A 26,882-nucleotide genomic window follows, 5' to 3' on the forward strand; every position below is an offset into this window, starting at 1 on the left:
GGAACCCCTGGAGGAAACCCATGCAGACAAGAGGAGAATGTACAGACTCCACACAGTCACCCAAGGCCAGAATCGAACGCAGGTCACCGGTGCTATGAGGCAGCAGTGCTAACCACTGTGCCGCCCCCAATGATTCCAGAAAAGATTTTACTCGATACAGAGATGTAGAACTTGCTACTTTTTTGATAGCAGCTTCATTATGAAAGTCAAGACAAGCTCCTAAAATGCAGGTCAATTATTCGGTCTCTGTGGGAGGATCATTGTCGGGAAACTGGCTCTGTACAAATTCTTTCTCAAAGTTAAATAACCTTGGAGTGTTTCGATATGTTTCTCTCCAAAAACACTTAGCTGTCCAACAACAGACCCAATATTATTTTAGGATGAGGTTGGGGAGAGATACACTTTGCATTCACAGAATATATATGATAGAAAGGTCCTTGATCAGTAAGGAGATCAAAGGTTATGGAGAAAAGGCAGGACAGTGGGGTTGAGAAACATATCAGCCATGATTTGAAGGGTGGAGTAGACTTGATGGGCTGAATGGCCTAATTCTGCTCCTATATCTTATGGTCTGCGAAATGGCAGTTGTGAAGCCATCTGATCAAAAACTAAAAATGTGAATTGGAAAATACGCAGCTTCCTGGTATCAGCAAACATCATTTTCCCAAACTCCACCTGGAGGTCAAACAACTCAGCAATCAAACTGCTTCCTTTTTAATTTCTACATTTCAATTTTCCCATTCGTCATGTCTCTGATGTTTTCTCTTTGAAGATTTGCTTGCTCTTTTGATTTATTGATTTCCACTTGTTCCAATTCTACGCTTGTTTCACGGGAAGATATTTGTTTGCTACGATTGAGTCAGTGGGAGAATTTCTCCAGGAACTGGCTATGATTGGCCCTAATGAGCTACGCTGTGCATTGGGCATTCTGCCTGAAATCAATTATCCCCAAGAGTCAAGAACTCTGAACACTCCAGAGCTAAATGCAGGAGCTACAGCTCATTACAGCTGAAGTGGCTCCTAGTCTACCAAGCACGGGCCTGCCTTCAAGAACAAAGAAAATTACAGCACAGGAACAGGCCCATTCGGCCCTCCAAGCCTGCACCAACCGTGGTACCAGCCCCCTCCCCACCAGCAGCAAGTTCCAGGCACTCACCAACCTCTGTTTTTAAAAAACTTGTCTCGTACATCTCCTTTAAATCTTGCCCCTCGCACCTTAAACCTGTAATTGACTCTTCCACCTCGGGAAACAGCTTCTGATTATCCACTCTGTCTAAGTCCCTCATAATCTTGCAGACTTCTATCAGCCACCCCTCAACTTCCGTTGTTCCAATGAGAACAAACTAAGTTTCTCTGCCTCACAGTGCCAGAGACCTGGGTTAATTCGAACTTGGGTGGAGCTTGCACGTTCTCCCCATGTCTGCATGGGTTTCCTCTGGGTGCTCCGGTTTCCTCCCACAATCCAGAAGCCATGCAGGTTAAGTCGATTGGCCGTGATAAATTGTTGCTAGTATCAGGGGGATTAGCAGGGTAAATACGTGGAGTTATGGGAATAGGGCCTCGGGTGGGATTGTTGTCAGTGCAGACTCAATGGGCCTTCTGCACTGTAGGGATTCTATGACCTGGACTAAGCTCACGAATACTGTATTAAAGCATTTGAACGGTGATTTCACAGATAATTTGTAAACACTACAGAAGAAATTTGTTTTTTGTAAAAGATGATGAAATGTAGCAGCAACCTTGGCAATAGTTGCTGAATCTGTGTGAAAATTACTCGGTTGTAACAACAGCTCACGTAAATGTTGAAGCATCAAGATTATTTGTGAGTTTGACTTTTTGTTTATGGCTGCTTGTTTTGCAATTCTAATTGGTGCAGTTTTGAGGCTGGGAGGTCGGTGGGAGATGGAGTGACACCATTTCTGTTGGGGCTACATCAATTTCCCCAGTAAAATCTGACTTGGCAGCAGTAAGCTCACTCCAGGCCTAATTACCAACGAATAACTCGCAGTGCGTCTATCAAGAAGTGTTGTAGGGTCTTCGGATAAAGGAGGCTTGAGTTGATCACGGGGAGGGGATTGTGGAGCAGGTTTTTGACAGAACTGTGAGCAGATCGAGTCCAGTCACAGACATAATGGTGATCCGTCATAAAAACTGGTGTCAAGGCCTTTCTACCGAGAGAATCCACTGAGAGAAAACGGGCAAGCGAGACGGAAAGAGTTCATTTATTAGTGTCACAGTAAGGCTTACATTAACACTGCAATGAAGTTACTGTGAAAATCCCCTAGTTGCTACGCTCCTGTTCCGGTACACTGAGGGAGAATTTCGCATGGCCAGTGCACCTAACCAGCATGTCTTTCAGACTGTGGGAGGAAATCAGAGCATCCAGAGGAAACCCATGCAGACACGGGGATAATGTGCAAATTCCACACAGACAGTGACCCAAGCTGGGAATCGAACCCGGGTCCCTGGCACTGTGAGGTAGCTGTCCCTCGATTGAAGGTGCTTGCTTTGTTATAACTATGTACACAGTCGACTAGCAACAGCGTGAGGGTGTGAAACTGGGCTTTGTTCTGGAGTGGGGTCTACATTGGCAGAATGTTACTCGTTCTGGATATCTGAAATAAAGACAATAATTGCTGAAGATTCTCAGTAAATCAGGCAGCATCTGTGCTGAGTCATTTACAGCATTTTCTGTTTTTAATCTTAACTAGTTTAGGGTGTTTTCTGGACTGAGATTTGTCTTGGAGTGTGGGTTCATAGAATCACTACAGTGCAGAAGGAGACTATTCAGCCCATCAAGTCTAAACAATTCTCTGACAGGATCCCTCCCAGGCCCATTTACCCCGCTAATCCCCCTAACTACACATCTTTGGACAGTAAGGGGCAATTTAACACGGCCAATGTACCTAACCAGTACATCTTTCGGACTGTGGGAGGAATCTGGACCACCCCAAGAAAGTCCACGCAAACATGGGGAGAACGTGCAGACTCCGCGCAGACAGTGACCCATTGCCGAGAATTGAACCCGGGCCCCTGGCGCTGTGAGGCAGCAGCGTGAGAGGGCAGCTGCTCGAGGCAACAATCCACCATCATCCCCCTCCACCTACCATCCAACCACTGATGGCCTGACTGTGGGACAAATTTATAATCCAGCTGTGGGGCCATGGCCCACAATGACATCTCACCTACACCCAGTCAGAAAGAATTATTTTCCACACATCAGATGGTGTTAATCTAGATAAAGCTTGCCCCCCATATGAAAAATGAAAGCATACACCTGAGATGTGTCAGTTCATAAGGCACTGCCCATTTCTCTTTACTTACCCACTAACTTCAGCGAGGCGTATTTATTCAACTCCTTGCCCGGGACTTGCTGTTCAAACGAATGCGAACTTTGCGCCAGGGTGGGATAGGATTGAGGTTGGGCCATCTGAGGGATAAGGGGATAGGTTGGGCCTGCGTTGTTCATCTGCGTCTGGTCTGCAAAACATTGAAGAGAGCACAATATTCATCATGAATACAGAAGAGAAAGTGTGAAAAGCATTAATCACAATCTCCACCCACATACTGAGGGGAGCTTGTCTTTTCATTTCACAGATAAAGCTCATTAGTAAAAGGTCTGTAAAGGAAACCACACAACACAATGACCTCAGACTATTAACGCTTTGGAAAAGCCAATTGAGATAAACCCTGCTAATATGAACGGTGATAATATGAAATTGTTTCGCAAGAACCTGGTCCCCGGCGACATTCTATTATGATTTTGAACCCGTTGATAAAATATTAATATAGAATGCTAACATCATACATGATGTAATACAGCAATAACATGAATAAAATATAATGAAAAATGATTCTTTGTACAGTATGTTCCTGTGGGGGGGGTTGCACATTTTCAATGGAGAGGAAAGCTGTTGAATAAATTAAAGACATTGTTCCCGTTTTGTTAGCTCTTTAATATTCTTTCATGGGATGTGAGTGTTGGCATTGCCAGTATTAATTGTCCTTGAACTGAACACTTCAGTTAAGGGTCAGTCACATTGTTGTGGGTCTGGAGACATAAGTAGGCCAGACCAGACAAAGAAAATTCCTTGAAGGACATTTTTTATTAAAGAGTTCCAGTGCTTTTATTTCCAGCCAACAAACAGAGGCAAAGATTTCTCAGAGGATCTTAGTGCGTTACATAAATGTTTGCATACATAAATTTCAGGAAAGTGAAAACAGATAAGGCTCTTGAGGAATACAATGAGAGCAGGAAAAAGGTTAAACTGGGACTTAGATGGGACTAAAAGGAGCCATGAAATCCACTTGGCAGACAGGAGAATCCCAAGTCTTTCTATGCGTATATTAGGAGAAAGAGGGTAGCTAAGGAAAGAGTGGGTCCACTAGAGGACAGTGGAGCGAATTTGTATGTGGAGCCAGATGAGTTGGGTGAGGTCCTTAATGAGTACTTTGCATTTGTATTCACAAAGGAGAAGGATGTGGTGGTTGGTGAATGTAGAAAGGTGGAAGGGGAGTGTAGAAAGGAGGATGTTGACATTCTAGGACATGTTGAGATAAAAAGAGAGGAGGTTTTGAAAAGCATTAAGGTGAACAAATCCCCTGGGCCAGATAGGGTCTATCCAGAATACTGAGAGGCAATGGAAGAAATTGCTGAGATGTTGGTCAAAATCTTTGTATCCTCTTTTGTCATGGGTGAGGTGCAGAGAGGGTTGGAGAATAGTTAACATTGTTTCACTGTTTAAGAAAGGCAGAAGAGATAATCCAGGAAATTATAGGCCTGTGAGCCTACAAATCACTGATGGGGAAATTATTGGAGATGATTCTTAGGGACAGGATGGACTCATACCTGGAAGAGAATAAGCTTATTAGAGATAGACAGCATGGTTTTGTGGAAGGGAGGTTGCGTCTCACAAACTTGATTGAGTTCTTTGAGGAAGTGACAAGAAAAATTAACCAGGGTAGGGCAGTGGATGTTGTATACACGGACTTTAGTAAGGCCTTCAATAAGGTTCCACGTGGTAGGCTGATGATGAAGTTGAAGGCATATGGGATCCGAGGTGAGCTGGTAAGATACAAAACTGGCTTGGACATAGAAAGCAGAGAGTAACAGTGGAGGGATACTTTTCTGACAGTAGGTCTGTGACAAGTGGTGTTCCAGAAGGATCAGTGCTGAGACCTCTGTTGTTTGTAATATATATAAATGATTTGGGGGAAAATGTAGATGGCCTGATCAGTAAATTTGCAGATGATGCAAAAATTTGGGGGGGGGGGGGTAGTGGATAGTGAGGAAGATTGTCAGAGGATATAGCAGGATATAAATCAGCTGGAGACCTGGGCTGAAATGTGAGGTGACGTGATTTGGAAGGTTTACTTCAGAAGGAAAGTATACAGTAAATGGTAGAGCCTTTAGAAATATTAGCATGCAGAGGGATCTAGGTGAGCAGATTCACAGTTCCCTGAAGGTGGCAACTTAGGTGGACAAGGTGGTGAAGAAGGCGTACGGCATGCTGGCCTTCATTAGTCGGGATGTTGAGTATAGAAATTGGAAAATCATGTTGCAGCTGTATAAGACTTTGATTAGGCTGCATTTTGAGTATTGTGTACAATTCTGGTTGCCACAGTACCAGAGGAATGTTGATGCATTGGAAAGACTGCAGAAGAGATTGACCAGGATGTTGCCTGTTTGGCGGATATGGACAATGAAGAAAGGCTGAACAAACTTGGGTTGTTTTCACTGGAGCGTCGGAGGATGAGGGGGACCTGATAGAGGTTTACAAGATTATGACAGCCTTGGATTGAGTGGATAGTCAGAGTCTTTTTCTCAGTGTTGAAGGGTCAATTACTCTGGGGGCATAGGTTGAGAATGAGAGGGGGAAAGTTTAAAACAGAGATGGAAGAGGCAAGTTTTTCACACAGAGGGTGTGAATGCCTGGAACGCGCTGCCGGAAGAGGTGGTGGAAACAGATTCTATAACAACGTTCAAGAGGCATCCGGAATAATTAATGAATAGGTCAGGAATAGAGGGATATGGACCACATAGAGGCAAGAAAATATTAGATTAGAGAGGCATCTGTGATGGCAGACTTGGTGGGCCGAAGGGCCTGTTGCTATGCTATACTGTTGTTTGTTCTTTGTTTGCATGTTCTCCCCGTGTTTGCGTGGGTTTCCTCTGAGTGCTCCAGTTTCCTCACATAGTCCGAAGACATGCTGGTTAGGTGGATTGGCCGTGCTAAATTCTCCCTCAGTGTACCTGAACAGGTGCCGGGTGCTTTCTGAAATTCAGTCTATGTTTGTGTGTACAATGCTGGAACAAGGCCCTTCGATCCAAAGTGGTTCATATCAGATTCCATGCTCTACATAATCCTCCTACCTAACCCTATCCTTCTCTTCCTTTCTATCTCCAATTCTCTTCATGACAGCAAGGATAAACACCCCTAAATTAATGCTCTCTCACATGGAATGCCCTCTTTGAAGTTTAGAACCACCTTGCTGCAGAATAGGAATCACATCTGCAGGAGTCAGTCCGATGAATGGTGATGCTTGGATGGTGAAACTCCAAACTCCAAAGATGTGAAGTTGGCCATGTTAAATTGCCCTGTAGTGTCATAGAGTCATTGCAGTCATAGAGGTTTACAGCATGGAAACAGGCCCTTCAGCCCAACTTGTCCATGCTGCCCTTTTTTTTAAAACCCCTAAACTAATCCCAATTACCTGTTTTTGGCCCATATCCCTCTATACCCATCGTACCCATGTAACTATCTAAATGCTTTTCAAAAGACAAAATTGTACCCGCCTCTACTACTACCTCTGGCAGCTTGTTCCTGACACTCACCACCCTCTGTGTGAAAAAATTGCCCCTCTGGACCCTTTTGTATCTCTCTCCTCTCAACTTAAACCTCTGCCCTCTAGTTTTAGACTCTCCTACCTTTGGGAAAACATATTGACTATCTACCTTGCCTATGCCCCTCATTATTTAACAGACCTCTAAAGGATCACCCCTCATCCTCCTACACTCCAGAGAAAAAAGTCCCAGTCTATTCAGCCTCTCCTTATAACTCAATCCATCAAGTCCGGTAGCATCCTAGTAAATCTTTTCTGCATTCTTTCTAGTTTAATAACATCCTTTCTATAATAGGGTGACCAGAATTGCGCACAGTATTCCAAGTGTGGCCTTACCAATGTTTGTACAACTTCAACAAGGCGTCCCAACTCCTGTATTTAATGTTCTGACTGATTAAACCAAGCATGCCGAATGCCTTCTTCACCACTCTGTCCACCTGTGACTCCACTTTCAGGGAGCTATGAACATATATCCTTAGATCTCTGTTCTGTAACTCTCCCCAAACGCCCTACCATTAACTGAGTAAATCCTGCTCTGGTTCAATCTACCAAAATGCATCACCTCGCATTTGTCTAAATTAAACTCCATCTGCCATTCATCAGCAATTACATAGAACATAGAACATAGAACATTACAGCGCAGAACAGGCCCTTCGGCCCACGATGTTGCGCCGACCAGTTACAAAAACAATGACCCACTAGCCTATACCAATCCCTTTTCGTCCATAAACCTATCCAGAGATCTCTTAAACGCCCCCAAACTAGACGCATTTACAACTGCAGCAGGCAGGGCATTCCAATCCTTCACCACCCGCTGGGTAAAGAACCTACCCCTGACATCCGTCCTGTAGCTACCCCCCCTTAATTTAAAGCCATGCCCCCTCGTGCTAGCTTTCTCCATCCGAGGAAAAAGGCTATCACTATCCACCCTATCTAAACCTCTAATCATCTTATATGTTTCAATAAGATCCCCTCTTAGCCGCCTTCTTTCCAACGAAAACAACCCTAAATCCCTCAGTCTCTCCTCATAGGACCTCCCCACCATACCAGGCACCATCCTAGTAAACCTCCTCTGCACCCTCTCCAACGCCTCCACATCCTTCTTGTAATGCGGGGACCAGAACTGCACACAGTACTCCAAGTGTGGCCGCACTAGAGTAGTGTACAGTTGCAACATTACACTGCGACTCCTAAATTCAATCCCCCTACCAATAAACGCCAAGACACCGTACGCCTTCTTAACAACCTTATCTACTTGATTCCCAACTTTCAGGGATCTATGTACACACACACCTAGATCCCTCTGTTCATCCACACTATTCAAAGTCCTCCCGTTAGCCCTATACTCGACACATCTGTTGCTCCTACCAAAGTGAATTACCTCACACTTCTCCGCATTAAATTCCATCCGCCACCTCTCGGCCCAGCTCTGCAACCTATCTAAGTCTCCCTGCAGACTATGACACCCTTCCTCACAATCTACCACACCTCCAATTTTGGTGTCATCAGCAAATTTACTAATCCACCCAACTATACCCTCATCCAATTGGAGATAACTTTCTTCACTGTCCACTATGCCACCAATCTTGGTGTCGTCTGCACACTTACTAATCATGCCCCCTACATTCTCATCCAAATCATTTATATAAATGATAAATAACAGTGGACCCAGCACTGACCCCTGAGGCACACCGCTGGTCACAGGCCTCCAGTTTGAAAAACAACCTTCTACAACCACCCTCTGTCTTCAGGGGAAACTAGCAGGGCAAATACATGATGTTACAGGTGGATTGTTGTTGGTGCAGCTTGATTGGCCGAATGGCCTCTTTCTGCACTGTAGGCGAATTTCACAGTAACTTCATTGCAGTGTTAATGTAAACCTACCTGTGATGCGAATGGATAAACTTTGAACTTTAAACTAGTGAACCAGATGGGTTTTTGCAACAACGGATTATTAAGAAGTATTACAGAGTAATCTTTCATTTTAAAAAGCAAATGGAGCAGAAACTTGCCTCAGAGTTAGAACTTTCAAATAAGCACCAAGCTGTAAGCTGGCCGGTGGTGAGGAGGACACTGCCACCAGATCCTCTCCGTACCTCCACAATTCCAGTATCCCACACCCAAAAAAACTGTAAAAACCCTCGGGCTGTATACATCAGAAAATGCTTGACACAATTTCACCCTGATACACTTTGGGAGGAGTAACCTGACAGGAACTATTCATGACAGTAGCAAGCTCTGAGGAATGAAGGGACTGTGACGTGTTGGTCCACAGATTTCTGAATGCAGAAGGGCATGTTAGCAGGGTGATGAAAATGTCATTTGGGTCACTTGCCTGAGATCATGTTAAAGAACTTTGGTGAGGTCACCGCAGTTCTGGTCACCACATTATAGGAAGGATGTGAATGCACTGGAGGAGGTGCAGAGAAGATTCACCAGGATGCTGCCTGGGATGGAACATTTAAGTTATGAAGAGAAGGTGGATAGGCTTGGGTTGTTTTTGTTGAAGCAGAGAAGACTGAGGGTGACCTGATTGAGGTGTTTAAGAATATGAGAGACATGGACAGAGTGGATAAGGAGCAGCTGTTCCCCTCAGTTGAAGGGTCAGTCATGAGGGGACACAGGTTCAAGGTGAAGGGCGGGAGGTTTAGGGGGGATGTGAGGTAAAAGTTTTTTATCCAGAGGGTCTGGATTGTGCTGCCTGGGAGGATGATGGAGGCGGAATGCCTCACATCCTTTAAAATGTACATGGATGAGTACTTGGCACATCTGAACATTCAGGGCTATGGGCAAAGTGGTGGTAAATGGGATTAGGTGGGAGGTCAGGTGTTTCTTGTGTGCCAGTGCAGACTCGACAGGCCAAAGGGCCTTTTCTGCACTCTATGGTTCTTTGATTCTATGACATTTGTCTCTTATAACAATTCAATTGAGGATTTTAAAAGGGAATTGGATGAAAAGAAAACATTTGCAGAGTTTCGGGGAGTGACACCAGCTCAATTGCTCTTGCAGAGAACCAGCACAGACAGAGCGGGCCGAATAGCCTCTTTCAGTACTGTAACCATTTTATGATAATCTGTAATGGCAAGTGCAGTGAGAAAGCTTGGTATGTCTCCTGCTCTGCTAGAGCCCAAAAAAAACTACAAAGGGTCGTGAATGTAGCCCAATCCATCACGCAAACCAGCCTCCCATCCATTGACTTGGTCTACATTTTCCACTGTTTCAGAAAAGCAGCCAGCATAATTAAGGACCTCTCGCACCCTGGACATCCTCTTTTCCACCTTTCTCCGTTGGGAAAAAGACACAAAAGTCTGAGGTCACGCGCCAACCGACTCAAGAACAGCTTCTTCCCTGCGGCTCCCAGACTTTTGAATGGATCTACCTCACATTAAGTTGATCTTTCTCTACACCCTAGCTGTGACTGTAACACTACATTCTCTCCTTTCCTTCTCTATGAACTGTATGCTTTGTCTGTATAGCGCACAAGGAACAATACCTTTCATTGTACGTTAATACATGTGACAATAATAAATCAAATCAAAAGACTGGAGAACCTATCTGTTTTGGACTTTACGTCCGGTCAAATTTCTAACTGTTATAAACTTTACAGGTTTTATAAGTGAAGTATATTTTTGGAAAATAAGACATACCATCCATTTCAATTTACGATAATCCCCCACCTGCCTTCTCAGATGGGGAGAATTTCTCCAGCTAGAGCTTCATTGTACACCAAAGATACGTGGGTTAGATGCATTGGTCATGGTAAATTGCCCCTTAGTGTTAGGGGGATTTGTAGGATAAATACATGAGATTATGGGGATAGGATGGGATTGTTGTTCCTGCAGCTTGATGGACCAAATGGCCTCCTTCTGCACTGTGGGATTCCACACCACCATACTGAAGACTTCAATTTTCACAAACGCCTTCATGGGGTTGAATCTTTTAGCCATACAAGATCCATGAAGTTCTGCCAAACCATCCACCTCTTCCGCACATCTTGAGAAATTAGATGCTGGGAGTTTGTTGACTTATAGCTGCTGAAAACCAGATGATTGAGAGATCTTTTGAGTCTTTGTCCTCAACAGGCAGTCAGCCTGGTCAGCTCCAGATACACTGACATTTAAATCTTTTTTTCATTCATGAGACTTGGGCATCGCTGGCTGGCCAGCATTTATTGTTCATCTCTAGTTGCCCTTGGAAGGAAGTTGAGAGACACATTGCTGTGGCTCTGGACTCACCTGTAGGCCAGACCAGGTAAGGACAGCAGATTTCCTTCCCTAAAGAACATTAATGATCCAGATGGGTTTTTTTCCGACAATAAACAATGGTTTCATCAGTTGATTCTTAATTCCAAATATTTTTTATTGAATTCAAATTCCGCTATTTGCCGTGGTGGGATTTGAATCCAAGTCTCCAGAACATTTGCTGAGTTTCTGGATTAATAGTCTAGCCATAATACCTCAGAGCCATCGCCTTTTCTAAAAGATTTAAGATAACATTTACCAGAGTAATAAAGGAAGGGGTGACACTGTGTGTTGGATGGATAAGTTAAGTTAAATAAGCTGCAGTATTTCTTTTCCATGGGCTATAGGAAGATCTGTATCCGTACATTTGATATCCTGCTGATGGTTGTTCGGCCATTTTGCAAGCAAAATAAAAAGTGACCAAACGAGGTTGTCTACACCTGGGAGAAGCAAAGTACAAAACAAGATGAGAAAAATAACCCTCAAACCACCATCAGGACAAACTATTGATTTCTTAGAATGAAGGACACCCAAACGACCACTCACAGTTTATCCAGTTTGATTGCTGATATAAGCAGGAAGATCTCCAGGAAGTACAATGTCATTCCGACTCCAGAGCTGCCAATTCACTGAACAGGAATCAACAGCTATTCAGGTGGCTAATGGAATGTTAGCCATTATCACAAGAGGATTGAGTACAGGAGTAGTGAGGTCTTGCTTCAATTGTACAGGAGCTTGGTCAGATTGCACCTAGATTGGGCGGCATGGTAGCACAGTGGTTAACATTGCTGCTTCACAGCTCCAGGGAACCTGGGTTCAATTCCCAGCTTGGGTTATCGTCTGTGTGGAGTTTGCAGATTCTCCTCGTGTTTGAGTGGGTTTCCTCCGGGTGCTCCAATTTCCTCCCACAGTCCAAAGATATGTCGATTAGGTTGATTGGCCATGCTAAAATTACCCCTTAGTGTCCTGAGGTGTGTAGATTAGAGGGATTAGTGGGTAAAATATGTAGGGATATGGGGGTGGGGCCTGGGTGGGATTGTGGTTGGCGCAGATTCGATGGGCCAAATGGCCTCTTTCTGCACTGTAGGGTTTCTATGATTCTAGAGTGCTGTGTGCCGTTTTGGTCCCCTTACCTCTGAAAGGATATTATTGCCATAGAGAAGAGAGCAATGAAAATTCATCAGACTTGTTCTGGGGATGTGGGGACTGTCTTATGAAAAGAGATTGGCAAACTGGGCTTGTATTCTCTCGTGTTTCAAAGAATGAAAGGTTATCTCATTGAAACCTACAAAATACTGAAAGGAATAGACAGGGTAGATGCAGATAAGATGTTTCCCTTGGCTGGGGAGTCTAGAACCAGGGGGCACAATTTCAAAATACACTTAGGATTGAGATGAGGAGCGATTTCTTTACACAGAGAATTGTGAACTTTTGAAATTCTCTGCTCCAGAGGGCTGTGGAAGCTCAGTCATAGAGCCTGTTTAAGGTAGAGATTGATAGATTTCTGATTAACAGTAACGTGAAGGATAATGGGTGTAAAAGGCAGTGAAATGTCCGACCAGCCATGCTCATACAGAATGGCAGGGCAGGCTGGATGGGCTGAATGGCCTACTGCTGTTTCTAAAACCCTCTCAGCTCTCACAAACAACTCCCCGTGTTGCTCACATTACTGGGGAAATTGTGAGGCCTCACATCAGACCGGCCTCTGTGCAGAGAATTAACACATTGTGGTGTTCATGTGGGTTGTGAAGAGAGGTTAACACAAACACCAGGTGATCAGTATAAAAGGTGCCGCTTGGAGGAGGAGTGTATTTGGAGAGATTTCTGGAACAAATTGGAAGATCTCCCCGTTCAGTGTGAGTGAGAGAAACAACATGAAATAGAGCCAGACAGGCTGTAAATAAAAACTCCTGGGTCAGCGATGTTAAATCTCTTACAAGGTGTTTTTTTTGAAATGATATTCTGTCCTGTGGTTTAGTTGGAGACTGGGGTCCATTTTAAATATATCTAGAGTCAGCACATCTCAGTTACGACCCTAACATGCCAGGGTGAAAGAGGGAACAACAGGGGACTGCCCTGATCACAGCACTGCCAGTGACTGGGTAAACCGCAGAGCAGACACGCTCAGCACAGTAGCCATCCCCTGCCTTTTGAGCTGGTGGTCAATGTTTGCACCAACAGGTGTGACCTTCCAGAAGCTCTCACACCTCCGGGACTTTGAACATTGCCCCATCACCCTCAGTAAGTTAGCTCTTTCACACACACATCTCTTCTAAATCTGACCCCAAGCCACACACACAGAGACATGAGGACAGGTGACCAAAAGCTTGGTCAAAGTGGTAAGTTTCAAATGACACAGAGTTAAAGAAGGACAAAAAGAAACATAGAAAAACTACACAGGCCCTTTGGCCCACAAAGTTGTGCCGAACATGTCCCCACCTACTAGGCTTACCTATAACCCTCTATCTTACTAAGTTCCATTTACTTATCCAGAAGTCTCTTAAAAGACCCTACTGAATCCACCTCCACCACCACCGCTGGCAGCCGATTCCACTCACCTACCACCCTCTGAGTGAAAAACTTATCCCTGACATCTCCTCTGTCCCCACTCCCCAGCACCCTAAACCTGTGTCCTTTTGTGAGAGAGAGGCAGAGGTGGAGAGGTGGGTGGCATGATGGCACAGTGGTTAGCACTGCTGCCTCACAGTGCCAGGAACCCGGGTTCAATTTCAGCCTTGGGTGATTGTGTGGAGTTTTCACATTCCCCCCGTGTCTGCGTGGGTTTCCTCCACAGCCCAGAGATGTGCAGTTTAGATGGAATTGCCATGTTAACTTGCCCCTGAGTGTCCCAGGATGTGTAGGTTAGGGGGACTGGTCGGGTAACGGGGGATGTAGTGTCTGAGTAAGATACTCTATTGGACAGAGTCAGTGCAGACTCAATGGGCCAAATGGCCTGCTTCTGCACTATAGGGATTCTTTGAGGGAGGGGATTCAAGAGCTCAGGAGCACAGGAGCTGAAGGCATGGAGAGCTAATAAATATTAATGTTCCAGCAATGTGGTAACAATCGTGGGTTAATATTCTCGGTGGGAAAGAGGGCTCGGAAACTGACATTCAGCAATCTCACCCAGTCACCTGCAGCTCACGAGGTATTCAGCCTGACCTTTGTGAAGATCAGAATGGCCCAGAAAGGTTGTGGAGAGGCGCTGACTGCTTCATTATCAGCGAGTGGAACTGGAACTGTGAAAGTATCTATGATTAGTGTTTGCCTCTCACAGCCACCCCCTGCCTCCACTCCCGGCAGTGAGCAGCTTGAATTTCCAGGAGCTTCCTCGGATTGTGTTAGTAATCCAGAGCCCTGTACCAAACATGGGCAGGCACATCACCCTTGGCATTGGTGAGTGTATCCAGCCCACCCCCTCATCACCACCTTCTCACTGGGGAATTCCATTCCAGTAGTTGCTATGGAAATGCCCTGGAGAAGTGAGAGTGGGAAGGCAGTCAGCAGGAAGAAATGTGGCTATGCAGACTGAGTTAGAACAGCAAATTCCATGCTGCATTTGCAATAACCAGTCAGCGGTGTTGCAATATGTCTTTAACAGATATCACAGTGACATGACAGATGTGTCATGTGATCCAGTCTTAGTTTCACTTTTGCTTTGAGCAGCGCACACACGCACAGCTCTGATGTCTTTAAGCCTTATATCCGTGTATTACTATTCATATGTGCCTAGCTTTAATAAATGAACCCACAATATTTTACCAAATTCCTGATGAGTGAAGATTCCTTGTGTCCTGTACAGTACATAAATCTCATGTATTATATCATTATAATACCACAACATGGTGGTAAGACCATGGCAGCAAGGTTATGTACAAGGACATCATGCTGAACAGGCTTAGTTCATGCTACGTAGCATGAAAGAGCCCCTGAAGTTTTGGCCAAATTGCAATGGAGTCACAGGGGCAGAATCTCACCCGTCGCAGGAATCGGAGTGGATGTTTGTATGGAAAGGTCCGTTGAGCCCGGGCAGGATTTTCCGGTTTCGGAGCAAATGAGGCCAGAAAATCCCACACACAGCATTAGAAAACATTGAATGCACATTGTGACTGCAAAGTAAAGCTTTGGAATGACAGTGCTATGTGAGAACACAAGAGTGGGTACCGGATGGATCCCTCGTTGGGAGATTGCAGCACACAGCCCGGAAGTTCGGTGCGATGGCCAATGGAGAGAACCAGCACCGGATCAGCTGGGTTGGGAAAGGCGGGTGACCAGGATGTGGGCCAGGTCAATAGACAGCAAAGGAGAGTCAAACCAAACAAAAACAGAAAAAAACCATCATAAAAATTGGGCCGGAGAAGATTGTGATCAGAACAGGCAATTCGGAGCGTTGCTGAACAATCAGTTGAATAAAAAACAAAGATACCATCATTCTGTGATGCATTTCCCCCACAGCCCACCTTCCTGGATGGAGTTTCGGGAATGTGTGTGTAAGCAGCTCCAGTGACACTCACCCAAGGTCCAACAGAGGGAGGAAGGTCAAAGGGATATTGTCCAAAAAATTCCCCAATTTGAACTGGGGTGAAGGTGACCTGCTGTCTGAATTCAGAATCTTTCCATTGGGCAAGAGTTATAGATTCTTGATTCAGATGTGTCTGAACCAGGCAAGCAAGTCATAAAAATTTGTCCAGCTATTGGGAATGCAGGTCTACACATCAGGATTAACAGAAGAGCTAAAGGATCCTCCGAACAATATGAGTTACATTGGATGACCAGTTTTATTTTGCTGGTGTCATAGGTAGGCTTACATTAACACTGCAATGAAGTTAGTGTGAAAATCTCCTAGTCACCACACTCCAGCTCCTGTTCGGGTACCCTGAGGGAGAATTTAGCACAGCCAATGCACCTAACCAGTCTTTCGGACTCTGGGAGGAAACTGGAGCACCCAGAGGAAATCCACGTAGACACAGGGAGAAGGTGCAAACTCAACACAGTCTATGACCCAAGCCAGGAATTGAACCCGTGTTCCTGGTGCTGTGAGGCAGCAGTGCTAACCACTGTGCCACTGTGCCGCCCCTGAGTTCAGAATCAGATTAAACTTCTGTATTCATTGACTAGAATTCATGTCGTTTAGCATACAGAATTCGTAGACTACTTCAATGGATGCAGAGAAAAGCGTAAATTCTGTGATTTTTCAAATGCAGGTCTAGCAGACAGAGTTGTTAAATTGGAAGCATTTCAGAAAGATCTGCTGAACATATAGATTCGAAGAGCTACTCAAGGATGGATGCAAGCACGAATACGGGTTGACAATGCTTACAAGTCCTAAACACAACCCTAACTGTTGATGCACTCACTGGGAGTCTGCATGAGCCAACGAAATGCTGATCTTTCCAGCAAATCTGTAAAGCATGTGACAAAAAGGGCCAGCGGCAGAGACAGTGCACTAGAGCAAAGACTGATACAGTTACAGGGGGCCATACACTGATCCAAGTGGATTGTAGCACCTTCAAGCAGCAAGAATGACCATCCAATATCCCCATTAGGATCATACAGAATGATGGCACAGTGGTTACCATTGCTGTCTCACAGCACCAGGGATCTGGGTTCAATTCCAGCCTTGGCACTCTGTCTGTGTGGAGTTTGCATGTTCTCCCCGTGTCTGCGTGGGTTTCCTCCGGGTGCTCCGGTTTCCTCCCACAGTCCAAAAATGTGCGGGTTAAGTAGACTGACCATGCTAAATTGCCCCTTTGTATTAGGGAGATTAGAAGGATGAATACATGAGGTCATGGGGATGGGGCCTGGATAGGATTGCTGTTGGTGCAGGCTCGATGAGCTGAGTGGCCTCCATCTGCATACTAGGGATTCTATATCCCTAAATGATGATGATCATATGCTCAATGAGAGGAAGAGCATGAACACATGTTTCACACCCCATCAATCTCATGTAAAATATAAATGCCATCACACCATCCAAAGCACTTGTGATTTAAATGATCTGCCCTAAGAAAATTGCTAACAACTCAATATTGGCCACAGGGACAAGTGCCAGCATACTACCTCAGCAAACATGAGAAGATGAGTATCCACTAATGTAGAAGATCATGGTGAAACCTACCATTGTGCAACTTTCAGCATATAACGGTTCACTAAGTCCGTGTGCAGGATCCATGCTCCTGGAGTAGAAGAACAATCAATCCTCCCGACTGTAGCAAATGCTCTACATCATGGAAACTCAGGTGCCAGTGACTGCTTATCCAACAGCATGACGTGACCTCGCAATCCATGGAATCAGTCAGACATCACATGGCAGATCAACCTCAGAAACTGCTCCTTATTATCTCAATTTCTGAACTAACAACAAAATACCCAGAATGGTTTGACAAAATTGCCAGTTTCAAAGGAGCTGGAACATTACACATGCAGGAGACTGCAAGTCCATCAATTGATCCACCACACAAGTGAAACATCCACATACAAAACAAACTGAAGGTCAAACTCGACAAAACGTAGAAAGGTGGCCCCATAAGAAGAGTACAAGAGCAGAAGATTGAGGCAGCTCAGTCACGTCATTAAAAAGAACAGATCATTGGGAGTATACCTTGATCCATGACACTTAACAAAACTCTGAAATATTGTCCTGACAAAATACCCACATTTGGAGAGCTAAATCTGAGATTTTCAGGTGCAAAGTTCTTTCAAAGTCAAGCACAGTTATTGGTCAGTCCATCTCACGGAGATGTTTCAAGAGCTTACTACATTTTGTACCCCATTTGGACAATATTGTTTTCAACAACATCCTTTTGGACTGTTAGCCAGGATCTCTTTCAAGCTCGCCTGGACCGCGTTACTTGCATGGTGCCAGGATGCATCTATATTGCAGATGATATAGATGTTGTGGGAAGAACACAACAAGAGCATGACCATAATCTGGACTTATTGATGCAAACAGCTTGCAATGAAGGATTGGTGTTCCACAGTCTGAAATGTGATGTTGACATGCAGCAGATGAATTTCTTCAGATCTATTTATTCCATATGTCCCAATCTTTTGAACCAGAGTTCCAATTTGCGATCTTCCTGTCCAGTGATAATACCAACTGATATCAAAACCATTGTCATCATCGACTACTTTACTAAGTACCTCATTATTCAACAATTGTACAATACCTCAGCCACAACTGTTGCATGCACCTTAAGTGATACTTTTAGTTCATTTGGTTGCCTGGAGAAAACAATTCAGATAACAGTCCTCAGTGTATTGGTAAGCTATTTGAGGGTAGATGCGAGAAGTGGAATATCGATCACACTACTTACCCTCTTGATTCTCCTTGATCTAACAGCCTACCTGAATGAATGATTTGCATGATGAAATCTTCAATTCTCAAATGTAGACAAACCAAGCAGGATCTACACATTAAAATGTTACATCTGAGTGACACCTTTAAAGTATTCTATTACTGTCATGTTTGGAAGACCAGTGTGTACCAATTTACCTATTCTTACTCATTCTACTCTCTCAGAAATGAGAGAGCAACATCTAAAACTAAAAGAAAGATGAAAAATGCAAGCGCAAAATTACCAAGTTTATACTTGGGAGAACTTTGCACCCAAGATCACAGAGAAGGTATGTGGCACCCAGCTGAAGGGACAAGGAGTTGCCCAGAACAAGTTCCTATAAAGTCATTACACATAAAGGCCAACAGTGAGGCCTAACCATGGACAAATCAGATCCATTCCAGCTCCTCAAGATCCTATAGTCGTACTGCAACTAGGACAAGATCCCAAAAGCAACCTGAAACAACATTCAATGCTGACAATTCCATGCACCTCTAGATAAGATTACCATTATAAGATTTTTTTTATTCATCCATGGGACATGGGCATCGCTGGCTGGGCCAGCATTTATTGCCCATCCTTCGTTGCTCTTGGAGGGCAATTGAGACTCAACCACATTGTTTTAAGTTTTAAGTTTATTTATTAGTGTCACAAGTAGGCTTACATTAACACTGCAATGAAGTTACTGTGAAAATCCCCTAATTGCCACATTCCTGCATCTGTTTGGGTGAATTTAGCATGACCAATGCGCCCTAACCAGCACGTCTTTTGGACTGTGGGAGGAAACCAGAGCATCCGGATGAAACCTACGCCGACATGGGGAGATTGTGCAGATCCTGTACAGATAGGACCCCAGCCAGGAATCAAATGCAAGTCTCTGGTACTGTGCAATGCTAACCAATGTGCTCATGTGCTTAATCTCAATAACTGTTCTCATGTGTCTAATCTCAATAAATAAGAGTGATTGGTGCCTTGTGCCTTGTACAGTATCATTACAATTACATGACACAGCAGGGTGGCACAGTGGTAAGCAGTGCCACCCTGCTGTGCCATGTAATAGCATTGTTGCCTCACAGCGCCAGGGACCCAGGTTCGATTCCTGGGCTTGGGTCATTGTCTGTGAGGAGTGGGCACATCCTCCCTGTGTCTGCATGGGTTTCCTCCAGGTGCTCCGATTTCCACCCACACTCCAAAGATGTGTGGGTTAGGTGGATTGGCCATGGTAAATTGCCCCTTAGCATCAGGGGGAATAGCTAGGGTAAATACATGTGGTCTTGGGGGACAGGGCCTGGGTGGGATTGTGATCGGTGCAGACTTCATGGACCAAATGGCCTCTTCTGCACAGTAGGGATGCTATGATTCTATGATAGGTGTAGCATCAATGGCGGCAATCTTGAACTCTGCTGATTGGGGAGGTGATGGTGCAGTGATGTCACTGGTCTGGTAATCCTCACTCTGGGAATGCAGGGGTTCAAATCCCACCCCAGCAGCTGGTGGAATTTAAATTCAATTTATAACTCTGGGATATAAAGCTAATGTTAATAATGGTGACCACAGCAACATTCATCTCTTGGATCGTTGTAGAAATCTATCTAGTTCACCAATGCTCTTTATGGAAGGAAATCTGACGTCCTTATCCAGCATAGCCTACATGTAACTCCAGAGCCACAGCAATGCGGTTGGCTGGGAGGGTGTGACTTTAGATACACAAATACTGCCCTTTCTTTTTAGAATTTTGATACTTTAGAAAGCAGGTATTTCTTAGCTTAAAAGTTTAAAGAAAATGTTGCCAACTTGGTGTTAAACAATCGGCTGAGGAGACTGAGCAGGGTCTGTCATATGAGGAGAGATTAAGTTGGTTAGAATTATATTCAGTGGAGTTTAGAAGAGTGAGAGGGGATCTCATAGAAACTTATAAAATTCTAACAGGGTTAGACAGGGTAGATTCAGAAAGAATGTTCCCGATGGTGAGGGGAGTCCAGAATTAGGGTCAGAGTTTGAGGACAAGGGGTAAACCTTTACGGACTGAGGTGAAGAGAAATTTCTTCACCCAGAAGGTGGTGAATGTGTGGAATTCACTCCCCCAGAAAGTAGTTGGGGCCAAAACATGTGATTTAGGAAGAAATTAGATATCGGTTTTAGGGCTAAAGGGATCAAAGGATAGAGGGGAGAACGGGGGTGGGTGGAATTAGGATATTGAATTTAATGATCAGCCATGATCAAAATGAATAGCAAGGCAGGCTCGAAGGGCTGAATGGCCTCCTGCTGCTTCTAGTTTCTATGTTTCTTTGTTGACTGTGACAAGCAGATACCCTGATAAATATCTTCTCATTCAACGGCATTCCATGGACAGTGTTCCGCAGGGATACACTAGGGATGTTTCACAATCTCTGCACCTGTAAATGGAGCTGTTCGTATCCTTCTGATTATTCTTCATCAGCACCATCACAACTCACAGGATTGCTGAACCTCCCTAACGCTCTCTTCCATTGAATCTTCCGGCAACACACAGTCATGCAGTTTGCTGGTGTCATGGAAACTACCACGTGGAGCGAGGAATTACATCCCCATTAATATTTGATCAGTACAGTGCACCGGTGATATTGCCCGAGCTTTCAGACAGCATTAAAAGACATTTAATTCTTTTTTTTTCCTGTTTGATTAATAGTTTGCACAAACTCAGCTCATTTCCATCTTGTCTCTGAGATGTGAAAACAAGTAATTGTCTGTTTGTGTTGGGATTCAGCTCCACTAGCCTGGGAAACGAGAGGGAGAGAGCGGCACTCTCTCCATCTCTGCAAGATTATTTTCAGAAGAATAGAGATTGCTCAGTGGAGGAGGAGGAGGAGGAGGAGGAGGAGGAGCGAGGTCAACGTTCCACCTTCAATATTGACTTAGCATGACAAATTGAATCGTTTTAAAAAACCCCTGTATGTCCAGTATGGAAAGTTAAGATTAATGGACGGTTCTGGTCGACCAAGGCTCAGTTGATAGAACTGTCACCTTAGAATCAGAAAGCTGTAGATTCAAATCCCTCTTCCACACGAAACATCCAGGCTGACTCGACAGGGCAAGTACTGAGGGAGTGCTACACTGCCAGAGGGTCTGCCAAGATGGGGAGGCAGTGGCACAATGGTATGGTCACTGGGCTAGTAATTAAGATAATCCTAAATCCAGGGACCAGAGTTCAAATCCCACCACTGCAGATAGTGAAATTTAAATTCCATACAAATCTAAAGTAAAAGCAAATTTATTGGTCATCTGTAGACTTACATTAACACTGCAATGAAGTTACTGTGAAAATCCCCAAGTCGCCACACTCCGGCACCTGTTCGGGTACACTGTGGGAGAGTTTAGCATGGCCAATGCACCCTAACCAGCACGTCTTTCGGACTGTGGGAGGAAACCCACACAGGCACGGGGAGAACATGCAGACTCCACACAGACAGTGACCCAAACCAGGAATTGAACCCCAGTCCCTGGTGCTGTGAAGCAGCCGAGCTAGCCACTGTGTCACTGTGCCACCCCATCAGGGATTAAAATTCCAACAAATGTTGTAAAACCCGTCCAGTTCACAAAGGAAATCTGCAATTCTTCCCTGGCCTGCCCGACATGTGTGATTCTAGTTCCATCACAGTGTGGGTGAGTCTCAAATGCCCTCTGAAAAGGAGTGGAGGGCAGTTAGAGATGGGCAATAAATGCTGGCCCAGTCTAGCCAGAGATGTCTGAATCCTGTAAATGAAATTTAAAAGAAAGGCATTAAACCAAGGCCAATTCTACACTTTCCAGTGAACATGACAAAGTCTTGGGCACTATTCTGATGAAGAATTAAAGTTTAGTTAAAGAAGGCTTACATTAACACCGCAATGAAGTTACTGTGAAAATGCCCAGCAGGGGAACAGAGAATTTTACCCCATTCCCCCACCACCATCCCCCTCCTCAGCCCCCTTTCCCGCTCCACCTCCGCCAACCCCCCTTCTCCCTCCTGCAACCATGTCCTGACCCAATCTTTACCCCTCTCCATCAAAATCACCGAGGCCAATTTTATGGCCATCGCCACAGTCCTGTTTGTGGGATCTTGCTGTGTAATTCCTACATCATGGCAGCAAACTGTCACTTTGGGTTGTAAAGCTCTTCTGAGGGCTCTGGGGTCGCGAAAGGTCTTCCTTTCACTCCCTTTAACTTAAATGTGACTTTGTCCGGATTAGTGCACGCAGTACTACAGGCGAACAGTAGGAGTCAGCGCACCCGGCGGTGACCCAGCCCACACCTCCTTGAGTCGGGGTGGGGATTTTTCTGGTTGGTTTTACTGAGATCAGGAGAGCGCCGTGTGAGTAGACAACAGGAATAGTGGTGCTCTGTGCAGCCCCGCGCTGTCCGCTACACCAGCCGGTGGCTCATGCAGTTAAATAACGTTTCCTTTAGAATATCATCAGTTAGGTTTGACAGATCCTCAAACAGTGGATATTTTTGAGAATAGACAGCTCACGGTCCCGCTATATTACGGAGGACTCACTGGGATTATGAGCTCCGTGGGGCTGGACATTTCCTCCCTTGAATATAATGCGGCTGCAGGAGTTCAGTCTGTGTCCACTGGGATTTACGGAGCGCAGCAGGATTTGGCCACATCCACTGTGAACATGGTTGGTTTACAACTCTGATTCAGATACTGATTTTTTTTCTCAGTCCTGCTGCTGAATAACAGAACGCAACATACGACCATAAGAGATAGGAGCAGAATTAGGCCACTCAGCCTGTTGAGTCTGCTCTGCCATTCAATCATGGCTGATCGGTTTCTCAACCTCATTCTCCCGCCTTTCCCCATCATCTTTGATCCCCTTGCCAATCGAGAACCTATCTATTTCTGTCTTAAATACACTCAATGATCTGGCCTCTCTGTGACCATGAACTGCACAGATTCACCATCCTCTGGCTGAAGAAATTCCCCCTCATCTCAATTCTAAAAATTATTTTGACGCTGTGCCTCGGACCCTATTCTCGACTACTAATGGAAACATCTTCCCCACATCCACTGTATCCAGACCTTTCTGTATTGCATATGTTTTAATGAGATCCCCTCTCATCCGTCTAACCTGCATCGAGTACAGACCCAGAGTCCTCAGACAGTCCTCATATATCAGAGAGAGTGAAGGTGGAGCGGTGGGGGGGGGTGGGGGGGGCGGTGGCAGGAGGAGAGCTCCTTGCTCGAGCTTGTGGAATTGGCACACCCTCCATATTGACTTCAGCTTGTGTTGATCTCACTGCTTCCCACTTTTTTTCCCAAGGTAGAGCGGCATGGTGGTGCAGTGTTTAGCACTGCTGCCTCACAGCGCCAGGGATCTGGATTCAATTCCCGGCTTGAGTTACTGTCTGTGCAGAGTTTGCATGTTCTCCTTATGTCTGGGTGGGTTTCCTCCGGGTGCTCCGGTTTCCTCCCACACTCCAAAGATGTGCAGGTTAAGTTGATAGGCCGTGCTAAATTGTCCCTCCGTGTCAGTGAGATTAGCAGAGTAAATATGAGGGGTTTCAGGAGTAGGGCCTGGGTAGTATTGTGGTCGGTGCAGACTCGATGGGCTGAATGGCCTCCTTCTGTAGGGATTCTATTCTGTTCTATGAAATATCTGATGTAGCTCTGTATCCTGAACAATGATCATAATCTCTCTTCAATGAGGTGGCAGAATTGTGTTCCTATGTATTTGTTTGTCAGAATCTGCATCAGCATTCAGTTAAAAGTTTAAGTGAAAGCGCCCAAACCATGAAGTTAGTAATCAGTAAACCACAGGCCTACAGTCCATTAGATTAATCCATTAAAGAAATCTCCACACCATCGCTCTGTAACCTGGTTAATCGTATGAACAGCACAGGGAATCCACTAACTGCCTGAACTCCCATTACTTTCTTCTCACAGTATTATTCGTTCAGCTGTAATTTAATTTTAGATTCTGATAAACAGCAGAAATTAAATCAGTTCATACACAGAGATGCTGTGAGGAAGAGATGGGGGAGGGGCAGTATCTGTCAAAAGCCAGAGCAATTGGAAGGGGGCTTTAGCATCTTTTAAATCTTTTCTTTGTATTTAGGAGTTTTGCCCTTTAATCACAGAATCCCTGCAGTGCAGAAGGAGGCCCTTCTGTCCATCGAGTCTGAAATAAGTTAGCAGACGTTGGTATCCCTTCGCCAGATTCTCTTTTATTTTCAAACTCTTACAGTTCATAGAGTGTTATAGGTTCAGCGTCAATGTCTGGAGTGCCAGTAGACCTGGGATTCTCAGTTATATACACAGAAAAGACTCCCTGATGGGCAGGCAATAATGAGCTCAATCAGGGGGTTCAGAACCAACAGGCCAACCTCAATGGCTTCATTGAAGTCATTACAAAGTCTGCACTGACTCCCCAACAACAATCCCACGCAGGGACTGTGGGAGGAGACCAGAACACCCGGAGGAAACTCACGCAGACACATGGGACAACGTGTAAATTCTGCACAGACACTGACCCAAGCCAGGAGTCGAACCTAGCTCCCTGGCAGTGTGAGACAGCACTGCTAACCACTGTGCCACCTTTAAATTGACTAATTCTCTTTTTATTTATGCAATTTGCCTCCTTAGCAGCAACTGCTGTTGGTTACGTCAACTAATCATTGCATCCCATATTATCTGACTCACTCACGACTCATTGCTGTTCACATAAATACCATCCTTAATGTCAGTGGTGTGTCTAAAATCATTCTCTGCTTTTATCCCTGATAATTCTTCATGACAAATTTGGATCTGCACAATAAACAACATGGAAAAAATTTTCCTCATGCTCCCATGAACGCAACGGCGTTTGGCGATGCTTTTAATATCGGTTGAACTAATCGGATCAAAATGTAACTTTCATTTGAAGGAAATCTATAATTTCAGTAAGTGTTTGAGTCTTGTTCTGAATTCTGTGCAGCATCAATTCAACCAATCAAGTTTTTAGCTCCCAAAAGCAGAATGAAAATCATACATTCTTTATGCTGTAAATTGCAAAGAAAGGAATAAACACTCAGTTCTACAGATGAACACCAATTATTTTTTATTCATTCGTGGGACATGTTTAAGGTGAGAGGGGAGAGATACAAAAGTGTCCAGAGGGGCAATTTTTTCACACAGAGGGTGATGAGTGTCTGGAACGAGCTGCCAGAGGTAGTAGTAGAGGTGGGTACAATTTTGTCTTTTAAAAAACGTTTAGACAATTACATGGGTAAGTGGGTACAGAGGGATATGGGCCAAATGCAGGCAATTGGGATTAGCTTAGGGGTTTTTAAAAAAAAGGGCGGCATGGACAAGTTGGGCCAAAGGGCCTGTTTCCATGTTGTAAGCCTCTATGACTCTATGACATCGCTGGCATTTATTGTCCATCCCCATTTGCTCTTGAAGGGCAGTTAAGAATCAACCACATTGCTGTGTCTCTGGACTCACATGTGGGCCAGACCAGGTAAGGATGGCAGATTTCCTTCCCTACGGGACATTAGTGACCTAGATAGGTTTTTCCAACAATCGACAATGGTTTCACGGTCATCAGTGGATTCTTAATTCCAGATGTTTTCTATTGAATTCAAATTCCACCATCAGCTGTGGCAGGATTTGAACCCAGGTTTCCAGAGCATTGGCTGAGTTTCTGGTTTAATAATCTAGTGATAATACCACAAAGCCTCATTCATTACACATCATTCGCATCATTTGCATTTTTGATTACCTGCAAACATGTTCTCAGATATCAGAGTGAAAGATTTTTGAATTGTATTCAGGTCAGGGGGCTGTGAGAGTCGGGGGCTCATGGGGAGTCAGGGGGCAGAGGGAGAGTCAGGGGGCCCGGGGGAGAGTCAGGGGGCTCAGTGGATTGTCAAAGGGCTCGTGGAAGAGTCAAGGGATGGAGGGGAGAGCGCCAGGTGACTAGGGGGAGAGTCAGGGCGCTCGGGGGAGAGTCAGGGAGCTAGGGGAGAGTCAGGGGGCTTGGGGAGAGTCAGGGAGTTAGGGGAGAGTTTAGGGGCTTGGGGGAGAGTCAGGGGGCTGGGGGAGAGTCAGGGGCCTGGGGAGAGTCAGGGGGCTGGGGGAGAGTCAGGGGGCTGGGGGAGAGTCAGGGGGCTTAGGGGAGAGTCAGGGGGATGGGGGGAGATTCAGAGGGCTTGGAGTCAGGGGGCTTGGGGGAGAGTCTGTAGACCTGGGGGAGAATCAGGGGGCTCAGTGAGAGGCACTCCCAGCCGTTCCTGTCCTTCTGACCTGCAGCCCCTGCCTCTCAGCCTCCTCTTGTGCTGCTCCCATTCCTCATCCAAACCAAAGTTGAGCCCTCGCAAGGAGCCAATGGTCAGGCTCTCTGATTCTCCTCCTGACCCGTATCCACTGCTTTACTTACACAGGGTTGCGCTGGTCACATGGTATGGTTACATTGGGACATCAGGACAACACCAGGGGAAATTTAGGGCCAAGATTTTT

At 45.1% G+C, this 26,882-nt stretch overlaps 1 protein-coding gene across 1 annotated transcript in view; it reads right to left on the reverse strand.

The window, feature by feature from the left end:
* shisa9a (shisa family member 9a) overlaps positions 1-26,882 on the reverse strand; it is a 316,683-nt gene that overhangs the window by 27,065 nt on the left and 262,736 nt on the right. The window contains exon 3 of the mRNA XM_080206164.1: positions 3,325-3,480. Coding sequence (XP_080062290.1) covers positions 3,325-3,480 — 156 coding nt within the window. The remainder of the gene's footprint in view (positions 1-3,324; positions 3,481-26,882) is intronic.

This window comes from Carcharhinus amblyrhynchos, chromosome 18, assembly GCF_965287045.1.
Source record: "Carcharhinus amblyrhynchos chromosome 18, sCarAmb.v2.hapA, whole genome shotgun sequence".
NCBI classification, from domain to species: Eukaryota; Metazoa; Chordata; class Chondrichthyes; order Carcharhiniformes; family Carcharhinidae; genus Carcharhinus; species Carcharhinus amblyrhynchos.